The sequence below is a fragment of the Myodes glareolus genome, chromosome 18 (assembly GCF_982192425.1).
Source record: "Myodes glareolus chromosome 18, mMyoGla1.1, whole genome shotgun sequence".
Taxonomy (NCBI): Eukaryota; Metazoa; Chordata; class Mammalia; order Rodentia; family Cricetidae; genus Myodes; species Myodes glareolus.
Window position 1 is genome coordinate 14,530,351 of NC_142043.1, and position 25,513 is coordinate 14,555,863.

At 44.9% G+C, this 25,513-nt stretch overlaps 1 protein-coding gene across 4 annotated transcripts; it reads left to right on the forward strand.

Moving 5' to 3' along the window:
• Positions 1-677: 677 nt before the first annotated feature.
• Positions 678-25,194, forward strand: Ankrd66 (ankyrin repeat domain 66). 4 transcript variants are annotated; one of them, XM_087897984.1, is made up of 4 exons: positions 678-728; positions 7,811-7,985; positions 14,478-14,706; positions 23,175-25,194. In XM_087897984.1, the coding sequence occupies exons 2-4, from the start codon at positions 7,823-7,825 to the stop codon at positions 23,359-23,361; spliced, it is 579 nt and encodes a 192-aa protein (XP_087754110.1). In that variant the 5' UTR covers positions 678-728; positions 7,811-7,822; the 3' UTR covers positions 23,362-25,194. The 4 variants fall into 4 exon arrangements, with proteins under 4 accessions (XP_087754110.1, XP_087754111.1, XP_087754112.1 ...); XM_087897985.1 differs by lacking the exon at positions 678-728 and adding an exon at positions 3,022-3,093; XM_087897986.1 differs by lacking the exon at positions 678-728 and adding an exon at positions 3,028-3,093 and having other exon boundaries at positions 7,815-7,985.
• Positions 25,195-25,513: the final 319 nt, after the last annotated feature.

Sequence of the window (25,513 nt, forward strand, 5' to 3'; positions counted from 1 at the left end):
TAAATTACTTCGGCTATTTGTATTTAATAGTCAGAAGGGAAAAGATTAAAAATGTTTCCTTTCGACTGCAGTGGTGGCACAGGCCTTTACTCCCAGAATTATTCAGGAGGCAGAAGCAGGTGGATCTCTGTGAGTTCAGGACCAGCCTGGTCTACAGAGTGAGTTTCAGGATAGTGTGTTGTATGTGTGTGTGGGGGGAGAATACACAGAGAAAATCTGTCTTGAAAAACAAACAAACAAACAAATAAATAAACAAAATACTTCCTTTGAGTAGTGAGCAAAAAACCAAAACTCGAACCCCAGTAACATTAAGGAATTTACTCAGGATCTCACGGCTATTTCTGAAGGTGGGGGCCTGTGCTGTCCCTAGTAATCCAAGGTGGGCAGACATTCCTCAAGTCCCATGTGGCTACTAAGCAGCAGGTCTGCTTTACAGTCTCTTGTGGGTCGTGACCAGACGGCTGCTTTTCAATTTCAACTTGATTATTAAATGCTCTTAAAAGCCTACTGAGGACCATCCCAGTTAAACTAAAGGAGAAGATGAAATTCTTGAACAGTTGGGATGAGAAGCAGAGAGGCAGGCCTGCCCACCAGACTCCAAAGACCCGGAAGCTGAGGCTCATTTTTAGCTTGCCTGGGGAGGAGGAGGGATCAGTTTCCACGGTGCTAATAAACTAACACTCCAGCCAGCTAAGAAGGCCTGCAACACAGAGCTCCCAGGAAAGACAGTAAGTACTTTTAGTCTTAGTTCTTTATTTATTAGGTAAATCCTACTTAACTCAAGAATGTACTACTATTTTTAAGTCAAGGTACGTCTACCTGAAGGATTGGGGTTCAGATATACTTGATCAAATTCATAAACATTCATGCAAAGCAAAGTTTGCTAAATTTTAGTAGTTAGGTTAGTGGATTCGGGTCAATTTGCATACCAAAAGACTGGGTGTGTTTAAAGCTTCCAATTCCGTGGGTGTTAGAATTTCAGGGCTAGGAAACCATGGCTGCCACAGTTTGACTTTCAAGTGTGATGCTCAGGTCCCCAAATGAATTCATGGATTCTGATGCAAGTTACATGAGAGTTTTTAATATACAAACTCGAGTTTGGACTACACCTCCAGCACACCTACGTAGTGGATGAGAGAAGAGTAGCCCCGAGTCCAGGGAAGGAGAGAATTTTTAAAGGGGAAATGCCATAATCAGGGGACTCATGTCCTGTCGTCTTGGGATTGGGTAAGGAGGGCATAGGATAAGGGAGTTTCTGAAACCACTGGTCAGTTTTTGGGTGCAAAAACCCTAACAAAGGACCATTAATAACATCTTCAAGAACAGGATGCCTCCTAGGAACATCTGGACCTCATTAAATTTATGGCCCTGCTCCCTGACTTTTTAATTGGCTATTATTATTATCAGGGTATCTGTTCAAATTCCTGCTATCACTGTACATTTTGGGGGCTAAGATAAGTCCCCACTCATTATATGAGTTAAGATGAAGCCCCATCTTTAAACGGAGTTTGCAAAGTCGGGTCCTCCCACAAGGAGTCCGCCACTCTGCCCCCCACATGAAATCCTGTCTTTTGCCGGCACTCATTGCTCACGCCCACCTACCCCAAACTGGTCCTAGGCTGCTATTGATTTACATTTGACTCCAGAGATTTGCCTGCGCCCATAGAAACATGTGTCTGACTTTGTTCATATAGCATGTTTCATGATTTGCCCATAGAACATCTTATCACTCTTCATTTGTTCTGTGTATGTGGGAATATGTGTGTGGCAGACAGAGGTCAACCTTGAGTCTTGTTCCTCGGGAACCATGCACCATGTTTTTTGAGACACGGCGTCATTGGCCTGTAGCTCACTGAGTAGGTTAGCCTGGTTGGCTAGGGAGCCACAGAGATCTGCCTGTCTCCCCCTCTCCAGGTAGAATTAGAAGTGTGCTCCCACAGGGATGGAGGGTGGACACAGAAGGACTGGGAAATGAGTGGAATTGCGATGTGTGATGTGAAATCCCCAAAGAATCAATTAAAAAATTACGTTAAAAACAAAGAATAGGCCGGGCAGTGGTGGCACATGTCTTTAATCCCAGCACTCAGGAGGCAGAGGCAGGTGGATCTCTGTGAGTTCGAGGCCAGCCTTGTCTACAGTGAGTTTTAGGATAGCCAGGGTTTCATAGAGAAACCCTGTCAAAAAATATATATATATATGTTTGTGTATTTGTGTACGTGTGTGAAGCAAAGGTCCACGCTGGGTGTCTTCCTCAACTGTTTTCTACATAATCATTTTGATCCAGGTCTCTCACTGAACTTCTGGCCATCTGTTCTGCTAAATTAGCTCTCCAGAGATCTGCCTGCCTTCAGTTCCCCCACTTTGTGATTACAGTCACTGTTGCTGCAGGCTTCCTTTAACATGGGTTCTGGGGCTCTGAACTCAGGTCCTCATGCTTGTGCAGCAAGCATTGCAGCACCTGAGCCATCTCCCCTGACCCTAATAAGTCAAATTTAAAAAGTGAGATGCAAGGGCTCCAGGGATGACTCAGCAGGTACCGGTAAAATGCCTGATGTATGAGTTGAGGACCAGAATTGAATCTTGACACCCATGTAAGCGCTAGGTGTGAGTCTAGTGGTGTATTTGTAATTGCAGTTCTCAGAAGGCAGGGACTGGATATCCCAGGGAAAGCTGGCTAGCCGGACTAGCTGAATCAGGGAGCCATGGCTTCAAGTGAAACATGTTTCCTCAATATATAAGGTGGAAGAAGACACTCACCCTCTGGCCTCCACATGTAGTCTCATACACATGCATGCACCCTCACCACCTATGCATCCCCATACATTCCAAAAGGGGGGACATGCTGTGCATATGTCTTCTCTGTTACCCCACGAAGCGTATGCAGTACACGTTTCTTGTCACACTTAACCAGAGACTCTCTGATCTGCTCGGGTCAAGGTCAAGGATCTTTGTTCCCAGCATTCCACTGGTGACACTATGCATCCTTTCTAATGAGTCACCATCCTCTTCTTGCTGTGTCCTGAAAGTCCCCAATCTTGCTCCCTGCCCTCGGCTCCCTGCTTTTTATTCAGATAGAAGCTGCCATCCACTCTGGTAAGAACTCATTACAAAGGCAGAATCTGGGGCCTTATCCATTACCATATGAGCCAGAAACACAAACAATTTCCCTCCCTGCTCTGTGCAGACAGAGGCTGGCAATTTGTCACTTCTAAGCCAAATCCCATTCCTGTTTTGAAGGCTTATAAGTCATCTCTGGCCTTCTTAGGTTGGCTCTAGGAGACTTTGAGGGTGAGCCTTCAGAGCTCCACCCTGGTGGACCTTTTCACCCCAATCACCTGCTTGCCCAACCCCCACTATGCCTGGTCCCCTCTTCAGGTCCTGCTGATCGCAGTGGTGAAAGATCTGAAATGTTTGCGCATGGCACAGTAAAGAAACCAATGATTGGCCACTCCATGATTGGGGAGAAGGTTTTTAATTGAAGGATAAGAGAGAGAAAACACTCAGAAGCATCTGGGAGAGAGAGTCCAGAGCAGAGAGAAAAAGAAGCAGATTGAGCATCAGAGAACATCAAGAGAGAGAATAGCAAGTGTAGCTGGGTAGGGTGAAAAACCCTGCTGTTATAAAGAAAGCATGGTGTGTGGGTGCGTGTATACATGTGTGCCTATGTGCATGCCTGCATGTGTGCATGCGTTCATTCATGTGTGCTTGAGTATCTGTGTCTGGACCAGTTTGGGGAGGGAGGTGAGAAAGACAAGGATGCTCACTGGGCTTTGAGATCTATAACAAGCCTGCCTGAGTAGGGACTGAAGGAGCCTGAAGGCCACCATGGACTTTTATATGCAACCCCATGTCTGTCTCAACAGAAAGCCATTAATCCCTTCTGTCAGAGGCCAGGAAAATGACCCCTTTTGGCAGATGGGAACCAGTTTCACAAGTTCCTGAGGAATACTGGCTTTTATTTAACCAGAAGAAATTCTTCTATAGTCCAGGGTGGGCTGAGCCTAGATTCAGTTTTGGACCAGGTCAGTGGATTGATGCTTTTCAAAGAAAATGAAGTACCCTTTGACCTGACATTAAACTTGGGCATAGCCTTAAAGGTCTTGGATGGGGTTAAGGAGGGATGCTGAGTTGGATTGACGATGAGCAATTTTATTAGAAGAGGATTATTATTTCCATGGACAACAGATAGGTAGTAAACCTGGCAGTAGTCTGAGATCCAGCTTCAGCACATGACAGAGAGCATGGCCAGGTCTCTGAAGAAGAATCAGAACCCATGTGACAGAAGTAGGGTCTTTTCTTACACTCTTCTGAGGATGGAGGAGGTTTCACAGTGCAAGTCAGTAGCCAGACTCTCTTATTCTCAGGCAGGAGGCGGAGAAGGGCTGAGGGGCAGGGTGTGCATCCACCTTTGATGTAAACTCATTGCCCCAGTTGAGCGATCCAGACATCTGAAAATCTGCTAGCTAGGGACTCACAGACAGCACAGACAGCAGCTCAGCAGGGAGCCCGGAAGTGAAAGATGCTTCTGCGTAGTCTTGCGGCCTGAGCAGCAACAGCTACACTTGAACATCGCATTCTTATATAGCCCATCAGTGGTCCAGGTGCAGGTGGTTCTTTTCAGGTGGAAGAACAGCAACCTTTATTTTGCCCAGCAACCTTCTACACCTCTACTCCTTCTGTCCAGACCCACCGGCCAGAAAGAACACAAACATCCTTGTCAATTACAGACCACAAGGAAGTTCCGCTGTCAGTCAGGGGGAGTGAGGGCAGCTGGATCACAACAGGCTTGACCCTGGTCAGCTGTTAAGTGGAGATTGGCAAGCCCTGGGAGGAATGAGGTCTCTGGAGGACCTGCAGCTCTGGGCCCGAGAGAAGCCTGACCTCACTGACCAGCTGATTCCTCCTCACGCACGTCTTCTTTGCCCCGAGAATGCCGACAGCTGGCAGCTGCTGGATACCAAGTAGATGGCACATGCACCCCGGGTACACAGAGAAAAGGGTGCAGCAGGAATTCCCCCTCTTGTTATATAAGCAGCTTTTAAGTTCCTGTGAAGTTCCTCCACTTGGTCCCTCGGTGTAAAAGTGATTTGGTGTTTGGTCCTTTGTAGAAAAGGTGGTTGAGCCCCGGTCTACACACTGACGCTGGATGCCTGAGTGCCTCCTGGTCCCAGGATCCACCGCTGTCAGCCATGAAAATGACCGTTACGCTTCTCTTCAGGATCCAACCTAGGGCTCTGACAGGACAGCTCTGTTTACGTCCCACTCTTAGTAACTGGCTTTTTCTCCTGTTCCCTGATCAGTGCACTTTAATTATGTTTACTTCTATGGTCCTCGGGCTCTAGGGTTGTTCTCTCATGGGGTTATGCATCAGATACCTCACCAGGATCCTTGGTCCCCATCCCAGAGTTTCAGGCTCAGTAGGCAGATACTGAGCCCAGTAATTTGCATTTCTAACGAACCTCTGGGGCTGCTGCTGACCGCTCTCGGAAGGTAGACTGGGCTCTCCAGGTTCCAGCTTGACTCTTGAGATCTCCAGTGCATGCAAGTTCAAGACACTGCCCTCTCCGGCTCCCTACTCTACTCCTCACGTCTTCACGGCAGCATTTCTCCAGGCTTCAGATCTCAGAGTCTTTCATACTCTTCAATGTCACCCAAAGAGCTTTTATTGATTTGGATTATATCCCTTGACATTACCACCATACAAAGTTAAAAAGTAGCTTGCATTTTTTAAAGATTTATTTTATTTTTAATCCTTTGGAGAGGCTTGTGAGGCTTATAGCCAAATCTTAAAGGCATTTGATCCCCTAAGAGCTGAAATTATAGGTAGGTGGTTGTGAACCGTCTGATGTAGGTTCTGGGAGTGGAACTCTGGTCCCCTGCAGAAACAGTATGTCTCTTAGTCATTGACCCATTTCTCCGGCCCTCAGAGTATCTTAAAGTGTAGCTAAATTCATCAATGGGAAGTTCTAATAAATCCATCCCATAAGTGTCCTAGTTAGGTTTCTCTTGTGATAAAAAAACTCTGACCCAAAACAGCTTGTGGCAGGAAGTTTCAGTTTCCCTGTTAGAGCTCATCACTGAGGAGATCAGGGCAGGAACCCAAGGCAGGAACCTGGAAACAGGAACAGAAGCACTGATCTTTGAGGAAAGTTTATTGGCTTGCTTTCTTATACTACCTGTCCAGGGTGGCATTGCCCACGGTGGGCTGAGCCCTCCCACAGCAGAGGGCAAATCTGACGGAGGTAAATTCCTTAGTTGAGGCTCCTTCCTTTTGGGTCATTGGCAAAAATGGCACATTTAAAAACTTGTTAAAGCAGTTTCATGAATTACATTTCTCATGGAATTAAAGTAAACTGACAGCATAATAAATATTTTCATGAAAAGTAATCATGTTTTCCACAACAACTAAAAAGTGTGAAGAATGATGTTGGCTTGCTCTCTGTTCTCAGAATCCCTTTAATACCTAACTTGTTGCAGTCAGTTGGATCCTTTTAGCCATTTGGCATTAACTGTCATGTTTTGATGAGTGTGTGTGTGTGTGTGTGTGTGTGTGTGTGTGTGACTGTGTGGGAGGAAAGTTCTCTCTGTCTCTCTGTGTTTGTGTGTGTGTGTAGAGTTGTATGTGTGTATGTGTGCATGTGTGTGACTATGTGGGAGGAAAGTTCTCTCTCTCTCTCTCTCTCTCTCTCTCTCTCTGTGTGTGTGTGTGTGTGTGTGTGTAAGGAGTGGTGATTTCAGACATTTGTCAAATTGGAAAGGGGAAAGTGTTTACAGCCTCTTTGGATAATCGTGAGTTTTCTTCTTGGATCTATATCAGAACTGCACAAGTAGTGATCTCTCAAAGATTTGCAGCCATGTAGCATCTGCAATGATGTCCATGTAGCATCTGCAATGATGTCCATGTGTCTGCTGTACTCCATTAGAACCCACTGGCCTAGCTCCCACAGGTTAGCTCTCTCTTTGGGCTCCAGCTTGCAACATTCTATGCTTGTCATATGGAGAGACTGGTCCATGGGTGATGAAGATTTCCTCATGTTGGCCAATTTCATTGTACAATCACATTCACTGAGTCATATACTCAGGGGTGAAGGAGTCAATAAATGTAATCTGAATTGTACTATGCTCCCATGAATCCATGCTCTCCTGTTAAGTGTGGTGAATAGCAGTTTGCTGAGAGCATCTTTTTTGTATGTCCAGCCATCACCAGTTTTCTCTACCATCACCTTTAAACCACAGGGTAAGTGACAGCAGTGACAGCAGAGTGGACAAGGCTGGTGACATTTTAATACTAAAATAAAAAGCTTTCACTTCATAAATCCCCTAAATTAAAAATCAGGGGCTCCTAAGGGTTTGTGGATTACAGTATATAAGCACTGGTGTTTCGTGGCACAGGATTTTGTGTGTGTATGCATGTGTATGAGTGTGTGGAAGGAGAGGTGTGTGTGTGTGGATGTGAGTGTGTGGGAGGAGAGCTGTTTGTGTGTGGATGTGAGTGTGTGGGAGGAGAGTGTGGATGTGTGGATGTAAGTGTGTGGGAGGAGAGCTGTGTGTGTTTGTGTGAATGTGTGTGAGTGTGTGGGAGGAAAGCTGTGTGGTGTGTGCTTCTGTGTATAGAGTTCAGAGGACAACTTTGGGTCCTGGTTCTCACATCCTCCTGCCTTCTGTTTGAGATAGGGTCTTTCATTGACAGGAACATCACCACAGAATTCAGGCCACAAAACAGGAAAGCAAGTAACTGATGCAGAAACCTAGGGAGCCCTTGCTAGGGGTGAAGGGCTGTATGGAGTCTCCTAAATGGCCTGTATCTCAGGCAGATTCTGTCATGGAATTGTCGAAAATGTCAGACATGACGAAGCTCCACCAGGCCGTGGCAGCAGGCGACTACAATTCAGTGAAGAAGATTTTGAAGAAAGGTCTCTGTGACCCAAACTACAAGGATGTGGACTGGAACGACAGGACGCCGCTCCACTGGGCGGCAATCAGAGGTGAGTAGACAGTGCCTCTGCAGATTCTTCCCTCCTAGTCCACCTTCACGAGGCCCTCCGTCTGTGTCAGAGAGTGAGACGGACATTTCTTTAGTGCTGGATGGAGCGGTCCGACCCTGGCATTAACCCTTAGTAGTGATAGCACCTGGACCCTGTTATTTAATGCTTTGGGGGACTCATTCTTCTATATTATGGGGGCAGTAAGGCTGTACTGGAATTATTTGATGTGGAGTTAGTTAACCTGTACAATGATGAGTATGCTCTCGGTTCTCTGTCATCATGACTTCATGAACGGAGTATCATAAAGATCAATCCATCCCCACCCCCTCCCAGCATATCGCAGTTATACGACAGGAAGTTAGTGACAAAGCTCGGTCTTTGGAAATTGGGGCTGGACAGATGGCTCAGCAGTTAGGAGTGCTCGCTGCTCTTGTAAGGACCAAGTTCGCTTCCTAGCACCCACACCCGCCTCAAACTCCAGCTGCAAGAGAACCAACAGTTTCTGCCTCTGTGGAGCCTACACACATGTGCATGAGAACATGGACATACAAGCACACACATAAATTCAAATAAACTAAATTCTTTTAAGAAAAGTCTTTAGTGTCGGGCAGTGGTGGTGCACTCCTTTAATCCCAGCACTTGGGAGGCAGAGGCAGGTGGATCTCTGAGTTCAAAGCCAGCCTGATCTACAGAGTGAGTTCCAGGACAGACTCCAAAGCTACACAGAGAAACCCTGTCTCGAACCTCCCCCCCTAAAAGGAGAGTCTTTAGAAATAAACATCACAAAATAATGTTAAGCAAAGCAGTACTATAGGCATCTTTGGTTCCAATTATTTGCCTTTCTTGTGGGGAGAGGGATTAGGCAGAAAGTAAGACCAACTGCAAACAACTTTGCAAAAATCTATGTAGGGAGCATTGGTAACTATACCAGTTGACCACTGAGGGAACACTTGTGTGCTGGGCATTGTGCTGGGTGTTTCACATCTGGGAATTTGTCCTCCTCAAGGATTTACTGAGATTAATGGTACAGTCCTGATTTGCAAATGAGGGCACTGAGCATTGTTGTTTTTTTTTTTTTATCCGAGATATTACTTGTTGGTGAGTCTGTCTGATTAAAAAACCTGTGTTCTTGACCTGTGTCAGCTGTGTTCTAAAGATGCTCAAATTACTAATTGTAATGAAATTTGCTAGTGTGTGTCTGTACATGATGTGTATCGGTAGGGTGGTGTGAGGATGTGTGGATGTGATGGTGTGGAGGTCATGTGGAAGTCAGAGGAGTTGGATTTTCTCTACATTATTTTCAGGAGTTGGATTTCTTCTACATTATATAAACTCTGGCTCAGGTCATCAGGCTTGAATGATGAGCTATCTCACTGACCCAAGTCTTAAAGTATTTTTTATTAAAAAAATTAATTTATTTTAATGCTTACTAATATTTTTATTATTTAGCTGTATTTTGTTCATATTATTCCTTTTCCCCAAGTCCTGCCAGATCTTTTTCCCCCTCCCTCCTTTAATTCTAGCTCTTGGGAGACAGAGGCAAATAAATCTCTGAGTTAAAGGTCTGTAGAGCTAGTTCCAGAACAGCCAGGGCTACACAGAGAAACCCTGCCTGGAAAAACAAACAAACAAAACCAATACAACAGTGATTCCCCAAACCAAGAAAGTAAATACAACCACACCAAAAAGAAAACTTAAGAACACCAAACCATAAACAAATAAAAGTATACGTGCACGTGCATGCATGCGCATACACCACACACACACACACACACACACACACACACACACACACACACACACACACATACCCCTGTGGAATTCTTTATTTGTTGGTAAACCAGTCCTGGATACAAAGCTTATCCTGGAGTGGTTGATATACCCAGTATCACTCTTTTGGAGAAAACAAACTTTTCTCTCTCCCACAGGTATAAGTGACATTTGTTAACTTTTTTTCCTAGCTCCCTGGGCTATCTACTCTCAGGTTCTTGGGCACCCAGGCAGTGTTTGGTATGGGCTCATTCTCATGGTGTGGTCTTTAAATCAAATCAGATATTGGTTGGTTACTCCCACAAGCTTTGTGCCACCGTTGCCTTAGTGCATCTTTCAGACAGGACACTGTTGTAGATAACAGGCTTGTGGCTGCCTTGGTGTTCATGTCTCTCTTTTGAGAGCATAAAGAGCACCTTCCTGTACCAAAGAACATAGGGATGAAGGCTCTGTGTAGGCACTGGTTACATGTCTCCATCTTCAATGAGTTGTGTAGGTGCTGTCTTTACCAGTGGGGCCTTGCTGTCAGTTTGTGGAGAGCAACCTATATAGTCTTGGTAATAGCCTGGATTGTTTGGGGATTCCTGTGGACCTCCTTTGACCAACAACTCAATTAGATTAACCCAATACTGGTACTAAAAGCTTTGTCTGGTGATGAGATGGCCAATTAGAACTTTAACCCCCCCTTCATTATTTAGCAATTTCATCTAGATCACCTTCATAGATGTATTTATTTTAGGACATTTCTACCGTATTTAGGTTTTCAAACGCAGTAGTTTAAATGAAAATGGCCCCATGGGCTCATAGGGAGTGGCACTATTAGGAGATGTGGTGTTGGAATAGGTATTTGTTGGAGGAAGTGGGTTACTGATGGTGGGCTTTAAAGTCTCAGGAGCTCAAGCCAGGCCTAGTGACTCAATCATTTCATGCTGCCTGTGGGTCTCTCAGCTCCCTCACCAGCAACATGTCTGCCTGCATGCCACCATAATTCCCACCATGATTATAAAGGACTAAACCTCTGAACTGTAAGCTAGCCCAACTAAATGCTTGTTGGTTTTTTATTTTTTTATTTTATAAGAGTGGATCATGCTGTGGTTGCACCATTGCTGTGGTCATGGTGTGTCTTCGCAGCAATAACACCCAAACTAAGACACCATTCTATCCCTTAAGTGCCCCTTAATTGTAGCTCTCTCTCACTGTTTTCTTCCCACAACCCTTTCTCTTCTCTCCTCCCCACTTGTTCCTCCCATTCCAGCCCCCATATCCATCCATCCATAACTGCCTAATTTATTTCCCTTTCCTAATGAGAGCTACCTGTTCCCTCTCGTCCCTTACTCTACAGCTAACCCCTATGATTCTATGGATTGTAGCTTGATTATTCCTAAGTTCATAACTGATCACCACATATAAATGAATATATGCCATATTCATCTTTGTGAGTCTGGGACCTCTCACTCGAGATGATTTTCCTCTAGTTTCATCCTTTAGCCTGAACATTCCATGACGTCATTTTTAACAGCTGAGTAACAGTCCATTGTGTTGAAAGACCCCCGGTGTGGGGAGACTCTCACTCAAGTCTCAGGATAGCAGACCCCCCCTACCCCCGTAACTCATGAGAGACCGTCCTTGCTGCAATCACATGAGGTTTATTTGACAGGGCAGGAACCAGTGCACTGGGGTCGAGACTCATAACCCACGCAGGGGAGGAGTTCGACCCTGAGTAATTGGGAGAAGGGATTTTTAAGGGAAGAAACCACAGCCCAGTAATCTGAAGGGAGTAGAGAGGGCATCATAGAAAATTCTGAAAATAACCAGTGATGATCACAAGGGTGTAACTCCCTGTTTCTCAAGATTATTCTCAAGATTATAATCAGGTAGTTCCTGAAACAGAGTATTCAAGAAATACCAGTGATAATCACAAAGGGGCAACTCCCTGTTTCTCAAGATTATAATCTAACTTTATCTTCAGCTAGTTCCTGAAACAGAGTCACTGAACCTAGATTTTTGGCTCTATTTTTCCTGCTAGAGGGGTCTGGATTTATCCAGGTCTTTCATCTCCCCACTTCTTCTAGTACCTAGTTCTAATCATAGAACTAGATTTCAGGATCTTCTTGACCTTGTAAAGCACTATATTGGTGGCGTAACATCAAAATCTGAACAGCACTTATTCTTTCTCTAATGAAGGTAATTAGTTTATTTAATATACATGGACCTATAATCAGTAGCAGAAGCAAAATTAGGAATGGTCCCATAAGGGAAGATATCAGAGTAGTCATCCAAGATCTATTAAACCACTCTCAAACCATCCCTGATGTGCTTCTCTGTCTCTTTGTCTTTTGTCTGACCTTTCTCTAAGTTTACTCATGGAGTCTTTAATTACTCCTGAATGATCCACATAGAAACAACATTCCTCTTTAAGAGAGGTGCATAATCCTCTGTTTTTTAAGAATAACACATCTAATCCCCTTCTATTCTTTAAGACCAGTTCTGAGAGGGAAGTCAATGACTCTTCGAGTTTGGAAATAGATTGTTCTAGAGCCCTCAGATCTTCTTCCATGGCTCTTCTTAATTCATTAAAGTACTGAGGGGCCTGTATCAGGGCAGCAGTACCTATCCCAACACCGGCAGCTACCCCAAGGCCCAGGATTACTGCTAGTGTTAGAGAAATTGGTTCTCATCGAAAGAGAATTGAGTGCTTGTCAAACTCATCTTCAAGCATGTTAGCTGGATGATAAAAGACCCTAGGTACCAGTTGTAGAAGCACACAGTAATCTTTGGTATCATTAAAAACCGATGTCGACACGCAAGGTATCAGGCCTGTACTACAAGCCCACCATCTACCTAAACCAGGAACCAAGTACCTGGTGTCAGGAGTCTTAGGGCTCTTAAGAGTCTCATTACATAATCTCAGTAAGAGTCAGCATATGATTAGTCCCCCAAACACAAGCCTCCTGACTGGTGGTGTTGTCAAAAGCCCCAGATACTGCAATTTGGATAGTTCAGGAGCTCGCTTCACGTGGGAGGCATGAATCTAGGCAGAGATGCATACTTCTTTCAGTAGTTCCCAGATCTGGCGTCTCACCACTTCAAGGGCCTTTAGGTGGTCAAATAAAGGGTCTAGAAAGAATAGCATCAGGATTATACACTCCACCAGACTCAGCGAGCGGTGGTGGTTCCCCACATAGGATTTTGTAAGGGTGAGTTTCTGCCAAGTCAGAGAGTCCTATAACATAATAGCCGGGAGGACCTAATCACATCTTTTAGTTTCTTGGCTCCCAAGTGGGTCAGGTAATGTAAGTTGGTAACATACTTTTGCCCTTTTTTATATTTAGGTTTTCATATGTGGTAGTTTAAGTGAAAATGGCCCCATAGTGCTCATAGGGAGTGGCACTATTAGGAGATGTGGTGTTGGAATAGGTATTTGTTTGAGGAAGAGCGTTACTGATGGTGGGCTTTAAAGTCTCAGGGGATCAAGCCAGGCCTAGTGACTCAATCATTTCATGCTGCCTGTGGGTCTCTCAGCTCCCTCACCAGCAACATGTCTGCCTGCATGCCACCATAATTCCCACCATGATTATAAAGGACTAAACCTCTGAACTGTAAGCTAGCCCAACTAAATGCTTGTTGGTTTTTTATTTTTTTTTATTTTTTAAGAGTGGATCATGCTGTGGTTACACCATTGCTGTGGTCATGGTGTGTCTTCGCAGCAATAACACCCAAACTAAGACACCATTCTATCCCTTAAGTGCCCCTTAATTTTAGCTCTCTCTCACTGTTTTCTTCCCACAACCCTTTCTCTTCTCTCCTCCCCTCTTGATCCTCCCATTCTAGCCCCCATATCCATCCATCCATAACTGCCTAATTTATTTCCCTTTCCTAATGAGAGCTACCTGTTCCCTCTCGTCCCTTACTCTATAGCTAACCCCTGTGGTTCTATGGATTGTAGCTTGGTTATTCCTAAGTTCATAACTGATCACCACATATAAATGAATATATGCCATATTCATCTTTGTGAGTCTGGGATCTCTCATTCGAGATGATTTTCCTCTAGTTTCATCCTTTAGCCTGAACATTCCATGATGTCATTTTTAACAGCTGAGTAACAATTTTTAACAGCTGAGTAAAGAATTGTCTCGCATTTCTTTTATCCTTTCTTCTGTTGAGGGACATCTAGGTTGTTTCCGATTTTTGACCATTTATGAATGAAGCAGAACATTCAAGACCCATTTGGGGTACAGAATAAGTTCAAGGCCAGTCTCGGCAACTTAACTTACTCTCTCTCAAAATAAAAAGTAAGGAGAGTTCTAAGGACTATAACTCAGTGATAGAGACCTTGTATATGGCACTTGGGGCCCTATTCAATCGCAGAAAAAATATACAAAATAAATAATTAAAACAAACAAAGAATCTATTGTAGCTGTAGAAGTAGTGAGGTTTGCCATTGCATAGATGGGAAGAACTCAAGTAAGACCTGGGACAGTAGACAGAAGGAAGGACTGTTCTAGAAAGAATAGAGGAGGTTCTTAGAGGGCTCCATAGAAGGAGGATGGGAAACTGTCTCCCAGGAAGAAGAATGAAAAGGAAGGGGAATGTTGATAACAAGGCAGAGGTACCTCAAAGACCCACCTCCTCCTGCATCTGTACTGTAGGCTGCTCTTGGTCTCAGGCCACGGAGGACATTTGTATCTTAACTCCACATCCTTTCTCTATGGTGTGTCTAAGGCCAAATGGAGGTGCTACATCTCCTGATACAATATGGAGCCAGACCCTGCTTGGTCACTGACGTGGGCTGGACCGCAGCTCACTTTGCGGCTGAGTCCGGCCATCTGAATGTCCTCAAGACTCTCCATGCACTGCCCGCTGCCATTGATGCTGCTGACTTCTTCGGAGACACACCCAAGAGGATCGCACAGATCTATGGGCAGAAAGCCTGTGTGGACTTCCTGGAGAGGTGAGTACTGTTTCCCAGCTGTAGACAGGAGCCTGTGATCTGAGCTTTCGTCTTTTGTTCTTTTAAAAAGAATATGATGATGGGATGTCCCGGGCAGCTCGTGGAGTCCAGCAAGGATGGCTGTGAGACCCTGCAATGCCATGTGGCCGGGGGAGTCAGGCGGGCGGTTACGGCGGATAAAAGGCTCATAGGACATAGTATTATTTAAAGAAGAGGGAGACATTTAGTGCTTAAAAAAGAGAAAACAGAGAGAAAACAAAGACACATGTACACACACACACACACACACACAGGCACCAGAGAGAGAGAGAAGATGGCTGCGGGGGGAGGTCCAAAAGTGGCTGGGGTGGGCGTGGTTCTTAAAGTGGCAGCAGAAGACTAACATTCCCGGATCCTTTTTATAATAAAAAGTAGAAGGTTAGACACTACAGGTTGAAGGAATTGGGGCGGCGAATTCTCAAGACTGCTTCCAGCTGATTTGTGGGTGTCGTCTTTGGGGGGGTGTGGGGGTGAGGGAGATCCGAGAGAAGCTGGGTGTTGGTCACATTCTGGCATAGCTGGTCTCTGCTCCTGACAGGACAGGTGTCTGTGGCATGGAAATGTCCCTTGTACCTGGTTAGGGTATTGGCAGAACAGAGGACAAAGTTAAATTGAGAAAAAATTTTAGGACCAGGGAATTAAGAGGTTTGTATCTGACCTGTTTACGGTGGGTTTTTTAATTTGGCTCCCTGGAACTTCTAAGAAAAACAGAAGTTTTAGACATATATATTGTATTAAGAACTCCTTGGGTTTGTAAAAACAGAAATTATAATAAAAAGTATTTTTACTTGGTGAGACAACCTGGCAAAACCTCTCAGCTATCAGACTGTCAGAGATTTTTGAGAAGGATAAGATTTTATTTGAGTTACTGATTAAAAAATGACAGAGAACTTACTTGGTTGGCACCTAGAGCTACCCTTTGGTCCTCCCTGGTCGCTGAAGGTTGCATTTGACCTTTGTTGTTTAATGTAGAGCCTGCCAGGCTTTTGAAGACTCTGTGGACTAAGAAATCTTTAGGAAGACAGGCCTACCTTGACCCTGGGCAGCTAGGCTATCAATTCCAGTGATCCTGTCCACGTTTGGAGGTCTCCAGTTTAGGGGATAGGCAGTTTTTGCCCAATGGTCAGCGCTAGGCAGTCGAAGCAAACTGCAGATGGACGTTGGTCTTCTGTCTTCTCGGAGGAAACAGTGTGCTTGCTAGGAGCCAACCTGTCTCTTTTTGTTATGAAAAGTTTTTTTAAACATTTAAATATCGCATTCCCCAGATCTCTGAGCAATTGAGGGCTGATTATTAGGTATAGCTGCAGTATAGAATCTGTCTGGAAGATTGGGTTTGAGTTTGACTGTATTGACTCTTAATAGGTAAGATCCACATTTGTAAAAAGACAGACAGAAAGAAAAAAAAAACTAACATTAAGATTAGTGACAGAACTGACAATGGTAGAAAACATCTTAAAAGTACATACCAGTTTATGATTTTGTAGTCTGAAACGAGATGAAATGAACAATTATTATACACAGAGAACAGGAATTAGGCAAAGTGTATGTTTCTGATGGGCCCTATCAGAAAGCACGTCACTATGCAAAACACCTGTAATCACAGCTAAGGAGAGGATTTCAGTGAACACTGAGGAGGGGGAGGGGAAAGCGGGACATACATAACAGTGGGAGGGCCTGGTCGCGTGATCTGGCTCTCAGTGAATCTAGTGATAAAGTCACCTGACCCCAATGAACATGGCGGCGGTCACATGTTGTGGCTTGAATGAAAAGACCGTGGGAATTTTAAAAGCCGGGGGCTGCCTGGTTGTTATCCAGAGTCTGAATCGTGAAAAATCCATATAAACAGACAATTTAAGGCATATTTAGGCTGGTACGACTTGCTTTCCCAGGTCAAGACCGTGAAAAACCCGCAAAAAACCGTGGCATCTCGAGCCTATGGGGAACAGCTCCCTGTTTAGGTGAGATGCAAATCGAGTATCCAAAACCATGTGCCCAGGCGTCCGAGTGCCCATGTGGGATGCTAAAGGCCGAACCGGATCAGCCAATTATGTCCACGAGAAAGGTTGGAAGGAAGAAAAGACTGAAATAAAGAGGAAGAAGCCTGGGAACCCCGGGTCCCCAGGTGGGGGAATGCACGGGCTTAACAGAGGACATAAGCCGTAATGGATGCCAGCGACGGGGCGGAGAAGTAACCCCTGAGCCCAGAAACACCGGGAGGACCGGTCAATCCCGGGTTAAAAAGGCTCAGATAAGCTGGCTGGAGTGAGGAAACTTACGATTAGAAGCCGGTGTTGTTTGTAGGAATGAGTTCAGGCAGTTGGTGGTGTTGAGAAGGCCCTCAGTTCGATTCAATCCCGGAAGTTGTCAGAGTCCCGGACGAAAGGTGAAGCTGGAACTCTGGCCTTTGGTGGGTGAATCTCTCAAGTCCACGGCACCAAATTTTGTTCTTTTAAAAAGAATATGATGATGGGATGTCCTGGGCGACTTGCGGAGTCCGGCAAGGATGGCTGTGAGACCCTGCAACGCCATGCGGCCGGGGGAGTCAGGCAGGCGGTTACGGCGGATAAAAGGCTCATAGGACACAGTATTATTTAAAGAAGAGGGAGACATTTATTGCTTAAAGAAGAGAAAACAGAGAGAAAACAAAGACACACGTACACACACACACACAGGCACCAGAGAGAGAGAGAAGATGGCTGCGGGGGGGAGGTCCAAAAGTGGCTGGCGTGGGGGTGGTTCTTAAAGTGGCAGCAGAAGACTAACATCGTCAATTGGTCAATTTCAGGTAAATGAAAACGAAACAAAGAGATCTAACTCAGGGGTTCTCAACCTTCCTAATACTTTGACCCTTTAATACAGTTCCTCATGTTGCGGTGACCCCCAACTATAAAATTCTTTCACTATTACTTCATAACTATAACTTTGCAACTATTATGAACTGTAGTATAAATATCTAATATGCAGGATGCATGACCCTGAAAGAGTCATGATGGACAGCTTGAGAATCTCTGAACCAATTGACCAGTATCATAATTTTTTAGAGGATGATATACTTTTATGTGAATGAGTGTTTTACCTGGGTGTATGTATGTATACTGTGTGAAGTCAAAAGGGGGTGCCAGATCCCCTGGAACTGGAGCTATCAACTGCTATAAGCAGCCATATGGGCTAGAGGCATTGATTGCTTTTAACAGGATGAGCCATCTTTCTAGTGCCTATAGTAAGTTTCAAAATCGATTTTTTTTGATCATTTTTGCAAGAATGACAACTTGAAAGTGAAAAGTACATTGACTTGTTTTTTTTGCTTTAGGTCATATAAAAATTATCTCTAATAAGGACTGGACGTTAAGTCTGGGACACGGCCTAAGCTTCATGGTCACTCTCAGGCGTTTGTAAGGTACTCCAGCTAGCTGCGTGATTCTGTAGAGGTCAACCAGCCTCCTGACCCTCAGTTTCTTCATACTGAAAGCGCAGCAGGGGCTGTGGAGATGGTTCAGGTAGGGAGGTGCTTACCACACAAACAAGAGGACCTGAGATCGGATCATCAGGACCCAGGTAAAACTAGTCAAGGTGGCCTCATCGGTAGCTCCAGTGTGAGCATTCAGAGACCAAAGGATCCCAGGACAGCCAATCTAAGCAGAACTGCAATTTGCAAATGCAGTGAGACGTCCTATATCAAAACCCAGAGAGACGATTCACTTCATTGGCCTCCTGCCTCTATATGCACATACACACATAAGCACACAAACACACGCAGATATCACACACACACACACATATACACACACCATGAGTCAAATGAATTTAGACTTCTGTTTTTAACCCCTGTCTCCATTCATGTATGCCTCCCCTGGCATGACTAGACCTTGTCAAACATTTGTTCATTTATTTATTAAGTTAAGCAGTTGAATATAATTAACTGCTAATTCTGTTCTCTGCAGTTATAGCCTTGAGAGGAATGGAAATGAGATGTATGGATCTATAATTTGGGTCAAGTGATTCATACAAGAAGACGTTGGATAGCCTGGTCTGACCGTGGTTGCACGGGAAGGAGATGGGAGGGACAGAAGCCCTAGAAGTAATGCCAGTTTATGGTGGAGAGCAGTGGCAGTGGGCTGTCTCCAGTGAGCTTCAAATGCAGTTATCATCGAAATGTTAAATTAGCACAGGATGGTGGCTTAGGCCTACAGTGCCAGCTGTTCAAGAGGCTCAGCCATGGAAATTGCCAATGTGGGGTCTGCCTGAGCTACAGAGAGTTCAAGGTCAGTCTGAACAAATTAGTGAGACTGTCTCAAAAGGAAAAATAAATTAGGAGCTGAAGGATGTAGCTTCCGAGAGGAAAGCTCGCTCAGCCCATGTGAAGCCCTGGGTTCAGTCCCCGACACTGCCATCCCCCCCAAAGTTAAACTAATAAAACTGTTGCCGGGGATGAGATTGGAAATCCATAGAAATTCCTCAAGAGACCCTGCCTTAGACATTGTGTCACTATTTAAAAATATCACAAGTCACAAATGAGGAGCTGGAAAGAGCAAGCTGACGAGAGTCCTGCACAGACTCTTCTCCCCAGTTCTACGCATCCTCCAGGTGTCTCCTCTAGGTGCTCGGGACCTCTGTGTTCCATGGCCCTGAGCACCAGGAGCCACGCTTCGCTGAGTTTCCTGCAATTCTAATGCCCACTGTGTGACGCGGCTCCCTCCATCTTATTACTCCTCGGGTCCTCACATAGGACCTGAAACCTCTTGACATTCAACATTTTTCTTTCCCAACCTACCTCCTGTCTGCAGGGCTCGCTAATTTTCCTGCCATCTGGATGCCATGGTATGGCATTCCACACCTTCCTTGCCTCTACTCATGACTTTTAGACCCTTTGCTCTCTGTACCTTATGACCTAGCATCCCCAGCCATTCATGGATCCCTTGATTAAACCGGGTTTCAGCACCAGATCTACAAAGTGAGGACATGACCACTCCAAGGTATGGATGGAGAGAGGTTTTTATTGTAGATCTGAGGGAGAGTATAGCCAGAGGCATTCCAGTGCAAAGGAGTAGACTAAACATGGCCAGGAGAGTGGACTGGGCCATGAGAGGAAAGTGAGAGAAGAGGAGAAGGGAGAGAAACAGTAAAGAGGAGAGAGGTTCAAGAGGACCAAGAGCCAGGAGTGAGCCAAGAGAGAACACGGCTGGAATCGCAGGTTATATAGGAATGAGAAACGAAGTGAAAGGGTGTCCATGAGCTGGAGAAGTTTAGGGTAGGGGTGGGGTGAGAAGGGCTGAGAAGCTTCAGAATACCAGCACACACTTTGTAACAGTATTTGTAATGTTGAGAGAACCTGGAGGCCTTGCTCTTTGGGATGCTAACCACAGTTAGCCATTTGTCCCAGTTTGATTTTTTCCTTTGTTCATTTTTGTTTGTTTGTTTTGGTTTTCTTTTGTGGGGCTGCCATTTCTGCACTCTCTACTCCTGGGCTTTGACTCTCTACTTCTAGGCTTTTCATAAATATCCAGAAACAAGTAGATGAGCGTTGGCAGGGAACTAGAGACATCTACTTCTATCTAAGCCAACCTCAGCTGTCTCTGAAACGTCTGGAGGGAGCACGCTTTTTAACAACTCCCCATCCTTGTACTTCCGGGTCTTACAAATCCCCACACCAGCTCACTCTGGCGTTCCCATCTCTCTGTGTCATGGTGTTCCTCCAGCTAGAGCAGTGGTTCTTAACCTTCCTAATGCTGTGGCCTTTAAATGTTGCTCCTCATGTTGTGGTGACCCAACTGTAAGATTATTTTTGTTGCTACTTCATAACTGTAATTTTGCTACGTTTTAAATTATATATAAACATCTTAGGTCTTAGGCCACCCCTGTGAAAGAGTTGTTCGACCCCTAAAGGGGACATAACCCACAGATTGAGAACCACTGATCTAGAATCTTCACACCTTCTATAAGAAAGCCATCCCTGTGTTATTCTTTGCTTAGTCTTCACTTCCTCCTGTATTGTTAGTTGTTTCTACCCCTCCCCCACTCCTTTCTGCTCTTAAGGCCTTCTTTTTTTTTATTAAGATCTATTTTTTATTAGTTTTTCTTTTTTTATTTACTTATTAATTTATTTATAAAAATTTCCACTTCCTCCCCTCCTCCCAGTACCCTCCCACTCCCCCCACTCCCTCTCCTCCTTGGGACTGAACAAGCAAGTGATCAAACTGGATTCTCTGAATGTGGCTGACATGGGGGCTGACTGAGAAGCCATTGATAATGGCACTGGGTCTTGTTTCATCTGCATGTACTGGCTTTTTGGGATCCTAGTCTGTTTGGATGCTCACCTTCCTAGACCTGGAGGGAGGGGGGAGGAACTTGAACTTCCCACAGGGCAGGAATCCCTGACTGCTCATAAGACCTTCTTAAACAAATGAACAGAGCTAGAGGACCCTCCCACTGCTTTTGTTCTCCCCTAGGGCCCTGAACTACTCCGGTGTTCATCTATGGAACCGATCCTCCTTCCTCATCTCTCGCTCCCCCTTTGGAGATCTTCCCCATCTTTGTATGGATACGTTTCTCATACGAGTAACCATAAAGGTCCTGTTGCTAACACAATGTTCCCTTCTCCATTCGTAATCTTTCATGTACTTCCCTTCCTCTTCTTCCCTCCCTCTCTCCCTCCTTCCCTCCCTTCCTCCCTTCCATCTTGTCACAGCCTCCCTCAGCTTGGTGTCCCTTTCCCAGGAGCTAGTATTACAGCCAGGCACCATCATGCCCAGGTTCTCAGTATTTATCCTTATGTGCCTTTCAAATGCTAGAATTCCCCAGAGTCTTGTCCTTGACTTTCTATGTTTTTTTTTTTTTTCTGAGCAATCTTAGTCCCTCCTTAGTGACCAGATGCACATGACATCTGGTCCAGCATAATGAAAATGCAGTGGGCACTGCTGTGGACATCAGGCAGGCAATGCTGAGCGGACAAAAATGTCAGCTGCATTATTTGTGAATCCCATCTTCTTATCATTTCCCACCAGAAACTTACTCCCCTTCCGATGTTAGAGGAGTTAGAGGGAAGAATTCAGGATGTAGGTATAATTAATCTGGTCCTGCAAATACAGCGAAGCCCTGGCAGAGGGAGGAGAGAAAACCTGCTGGTCTGGGTGCAGCTACCATGTTGGAAATGTGCATAGGTAGAATGTGCATGAGAAGAAGGGGAGGGAGTGTGGAGGGAGAAGTATCCTGGCTGACTGGGTGATCACAGCCAGGACTTGTAGGCTAAAGCGGGCAGGCAGAGGACCATAGTTGGACAAGAAGCCAATGCTGAACTCATTGTGGGATGTATGAACTGAAACACATGGGCTCCAAAGTTGCTCACACAATAGAGGATGTGGCAGTGAGTATCCTGTAGTGGGATTAGAGGTTTAGTGTGTTATTCCTTTGGGACACTTTAAGAAGTAACCACGCCCACCCCAGCCACTTCTGACCTCCCCCCACCGCCATCTTGTGTGTGTGCATATGCGTGTGTGTGTGTGTTTTTGTTTCGTGTCGTGTGTACGTGTGTCTTTGTTCTCTCTATGTTTGTCTATGTCTCCCTTTCTTTAAGTAATAAATGTCTAGCTTTATGTATAGCCTATGTCCATTTACTCTGTCATCCACCGCATCCAGCCACCTGACTCTGCCGCTCGCCCGGGGACTCTACACTGCTTTGGCGGCCGCAGCCTCTGCCTGGCTCGCATGCCACCCGGGGCATCCCATCATCATATTATTTTAAAAAAGAACAATATAGTGGGATTAGACAAGACCACTGGGTTCCTTCACAGTTCACATTGTGAGGAGGTGCGCTCTTAGGCTATGTTTCCTTAATTTACCTAGACATACAGTCTATACAATTAGTATTTTTCTTCTTGCACTTCCAATTTACTTGATTGATTGATTGATTGATTGATTGATTGAGACAGGGTTAACTCTGAAGCCCAGACTGGAACTCATAGAGGCTGACCTTGAACCTGCAGCAATCCTGTTGAATCATTCTCTTGGGTGCTGGAACTGCACATGCGCCAAGCTACACTTTAAAATTTCAAACAATGAGCATGTGTGTTGCTTTTATAGTCGGGAAAATAGAATTAAAAGGAACAGCTTTCCCGTGTCATGAAGACTGTTCTGGAAATGTGGCACTTTAACAGTGAGCAGCCCCTCCTTCTAGCTGTCTTTGAGTCAGAGATTTACCACACTCAGGCCCGTACCAACCTTTTCCATCTTCGGGTAGTTCCTCTGGGGCCTGAGACCTGACCTTTAGAAGGTTTAGAATGTAGAGTGTGCACTTGGACATATGTGAACTTGGCCTCCTTCCATCTCAATTAGACAATGAATGACCTGCTCTATGTGTGGCACTCAGGAAAAAGGGTCAGTGCCAACACTGGCCAGGTTCCTTCTCCCACACTCACAGGCTGTTCTTTTTGTAGGGCAGAACCAGAATGCCGGGACTACCGCCAGAGAGGGCTATTGCTTGATGAACAGGACCCAGAATGGGACCTCAAGAAAAGGGAGCTAGAGCTGTCTCTTCCTGCCCCGGATCCAAACACCAACAAAAAGAATAAGAGAATCCGAGGCTCCACCAGGCTCAGCCATTCCAAGGCCTGGAGGTTATGAGAAGAGAAGCCTCAGGCAGACCTAGGACCCAGCACAGAGCCAGAGGGGTTGCTAGGCTTCTTCGGCTTCCTCGTCTACATGGGATTTGACTCAGTCACCCTTACCCAGGCTTCTACAGAACATCACAGCAAACCATTCAGTTGGAAAGTCTTTCTGCGGTGTTCTATCAGAGCCAGTGTCTCTGTGCCAAAACCTGAAAGCATGAAGCTAAACCCAGAAGTTTGACCCTGAGTGGACAGAGCAGCCTACAGCCAACAGCTGCTTGCATTTTGTTTTTAGTGACTTGGAGTGTCAGCATGCCCCGCCCCTCACCTACCAACATATCCCACATAGTTACAGAATGTTCAAGATCAAAGAAAGAGCTCTTCAATGTGATTGATTAGTCTGGGGCAGAAAAAAAAGTGAAATAAAAAGCAAAACAAAACTCTTAAATGACGATTCAATCCATGAATAATAAAATTTGTTTTGGACACAAAGACTAAGCAAAAGCAAATGCTGAAGCTTTTTTCTATTTCTTTTTTGTGGGAGCCCACAGTCCCAGCATTGACAAATTTCCCTATCATCCGACCCACCTAGGAGCAATGGTATGTGCGATGTACCCACTCAGTGTGAGACAACTGGAAAGCCTGGTATGAAGGGACTCTGCCCCACCTAACCGAGCGTTGGCAGAAAATGGCGAAACATGGCTTTGTTGGTCTAGTTTTTCAGTTGTAGATTTTACAAAAGTTAGACCAGATATTTCCAAGGAAAGTATAGCATCTATCGAAGTTTTGAAGACAGTACAAGAAAAAGTTAATTGCCTTGTTATCAATTTTTAATATTGATTGCTGAAATATGTCGGATGTTTTAATGCTAAGTAAAGATACTATTAAAATTAACTTTACTATCTACTTTTTATTTTTACCTGTTTTTAAGTATGAGATTATATGGTGTGTTGCTAGCTGTTGGGTTTCAGCTAAAGGATCTTTGTGAGTAGTGCTAAGAGGACTCAGTGCCCTTCTCCCCAGAGAGCGATGTGTTACCAGACCAAGCAAGAGAATTGTCTTTATAATGATTCTTTGCTAACAACTTCAATATCCAGTGCATCAATGGGGTTTACAATCTTAACACACAAGGGAGGACTGTGTTGGGCAATACACAAACAATTCAATATCACAATTATTAATCTTACTAATCCTAATACATAAAACCAATTTCTAACTTCCATTTGACTTATCAGTTACCTATTGAAGGACCCCTCGTTTTAACCACAGCTATACCGTTTTGCAAAGGTTCACAGATAACTAGCTCAGGACCTCCGGAATGCTGAGCAAATAACAGGCTTAATTAAGGGCCTCCGGAATTCAGGGCCTCCGGAATGCTAAGCAAAGATACATGAGAATTAGAGCAAGGACAGCCTTATCTGGCTGCAAGACAGGGATTTATGGACTGGCCATAGAAACAAAGAAAGAGGATTGCGAGGCCTGAGTCACGTATAAAGCGGGGCTCGTCACAAGTCAGAGGCTGTGCAATCAGACATCTGGTCGCCAGCCGGGAAGGCAGAAAGAGATAAGAAAAACAGGTAGCACAACCCCCTCCTTGGTATCCAGGTGGGTCTGGACAACCCCCTCCTTGGTATTTAGGTAAAAGGTCAAAAATGTGCCACTCAGCTTAGCCTTATTTAAATTGACCAATGAAATGAATCCCCGTAACTACCCTGCATCTTGCTTCTGTAAACCTCGCTTTTTGCTCTCCTATAAAAACCCCTCACCCCCAACCTGCTGGCGCACAAGTCCTCCGAGAGACTTGGTCGCCCCAGGTACCTGGTATCCAATAAACCTCTTGCTGCTTGCATCCAGCTGCGTGTTTTCGACTGGTCTTTGGGCACGGGGTCTCTCCCGAGGGAAGACGCCCACGGGAGTCTTTCACTATAAAACATTTCTTAACCTCAGTACAACTTATCAATTAACATTTTCTAATATTATCTATTATCCATAAAACACTTCGTAACCTTAATACAACTTATCAATTAACAATTCCTTATCAATTATCCATAAAATATCTTTTAACATTTCACCCACTAAACACACGCATAGCATTTCACACATCAAACATACGTATTAACACATCTATGTTCTCTTAACATTCACATACGCATTAAATAGCATCATAC

Coding starts and splice junctions, on each gene's coding strand:
- Ankrd66 (XM_087897983.1), top strand. CDS start 7,739: ATGCAGAAACCTAGGGAGCCCTTGCTAGGGGTGAAGGGCTGTATGGAG. Junction 7,986..14,477: donor CCACTGGGCGGCAATCAGAG/GTGAGTAGACAG, acceptor GGTGTGTCTAAG/GCCAAATGGAGGTGCTACAT. Junction 14,707..23,174: donor TGTGTGGACTTCCTGGAGAG/GTGAGTACTGTT, acceptor TTCTTTTTGTAG/GGCAGAACCAGAATGCCGGG.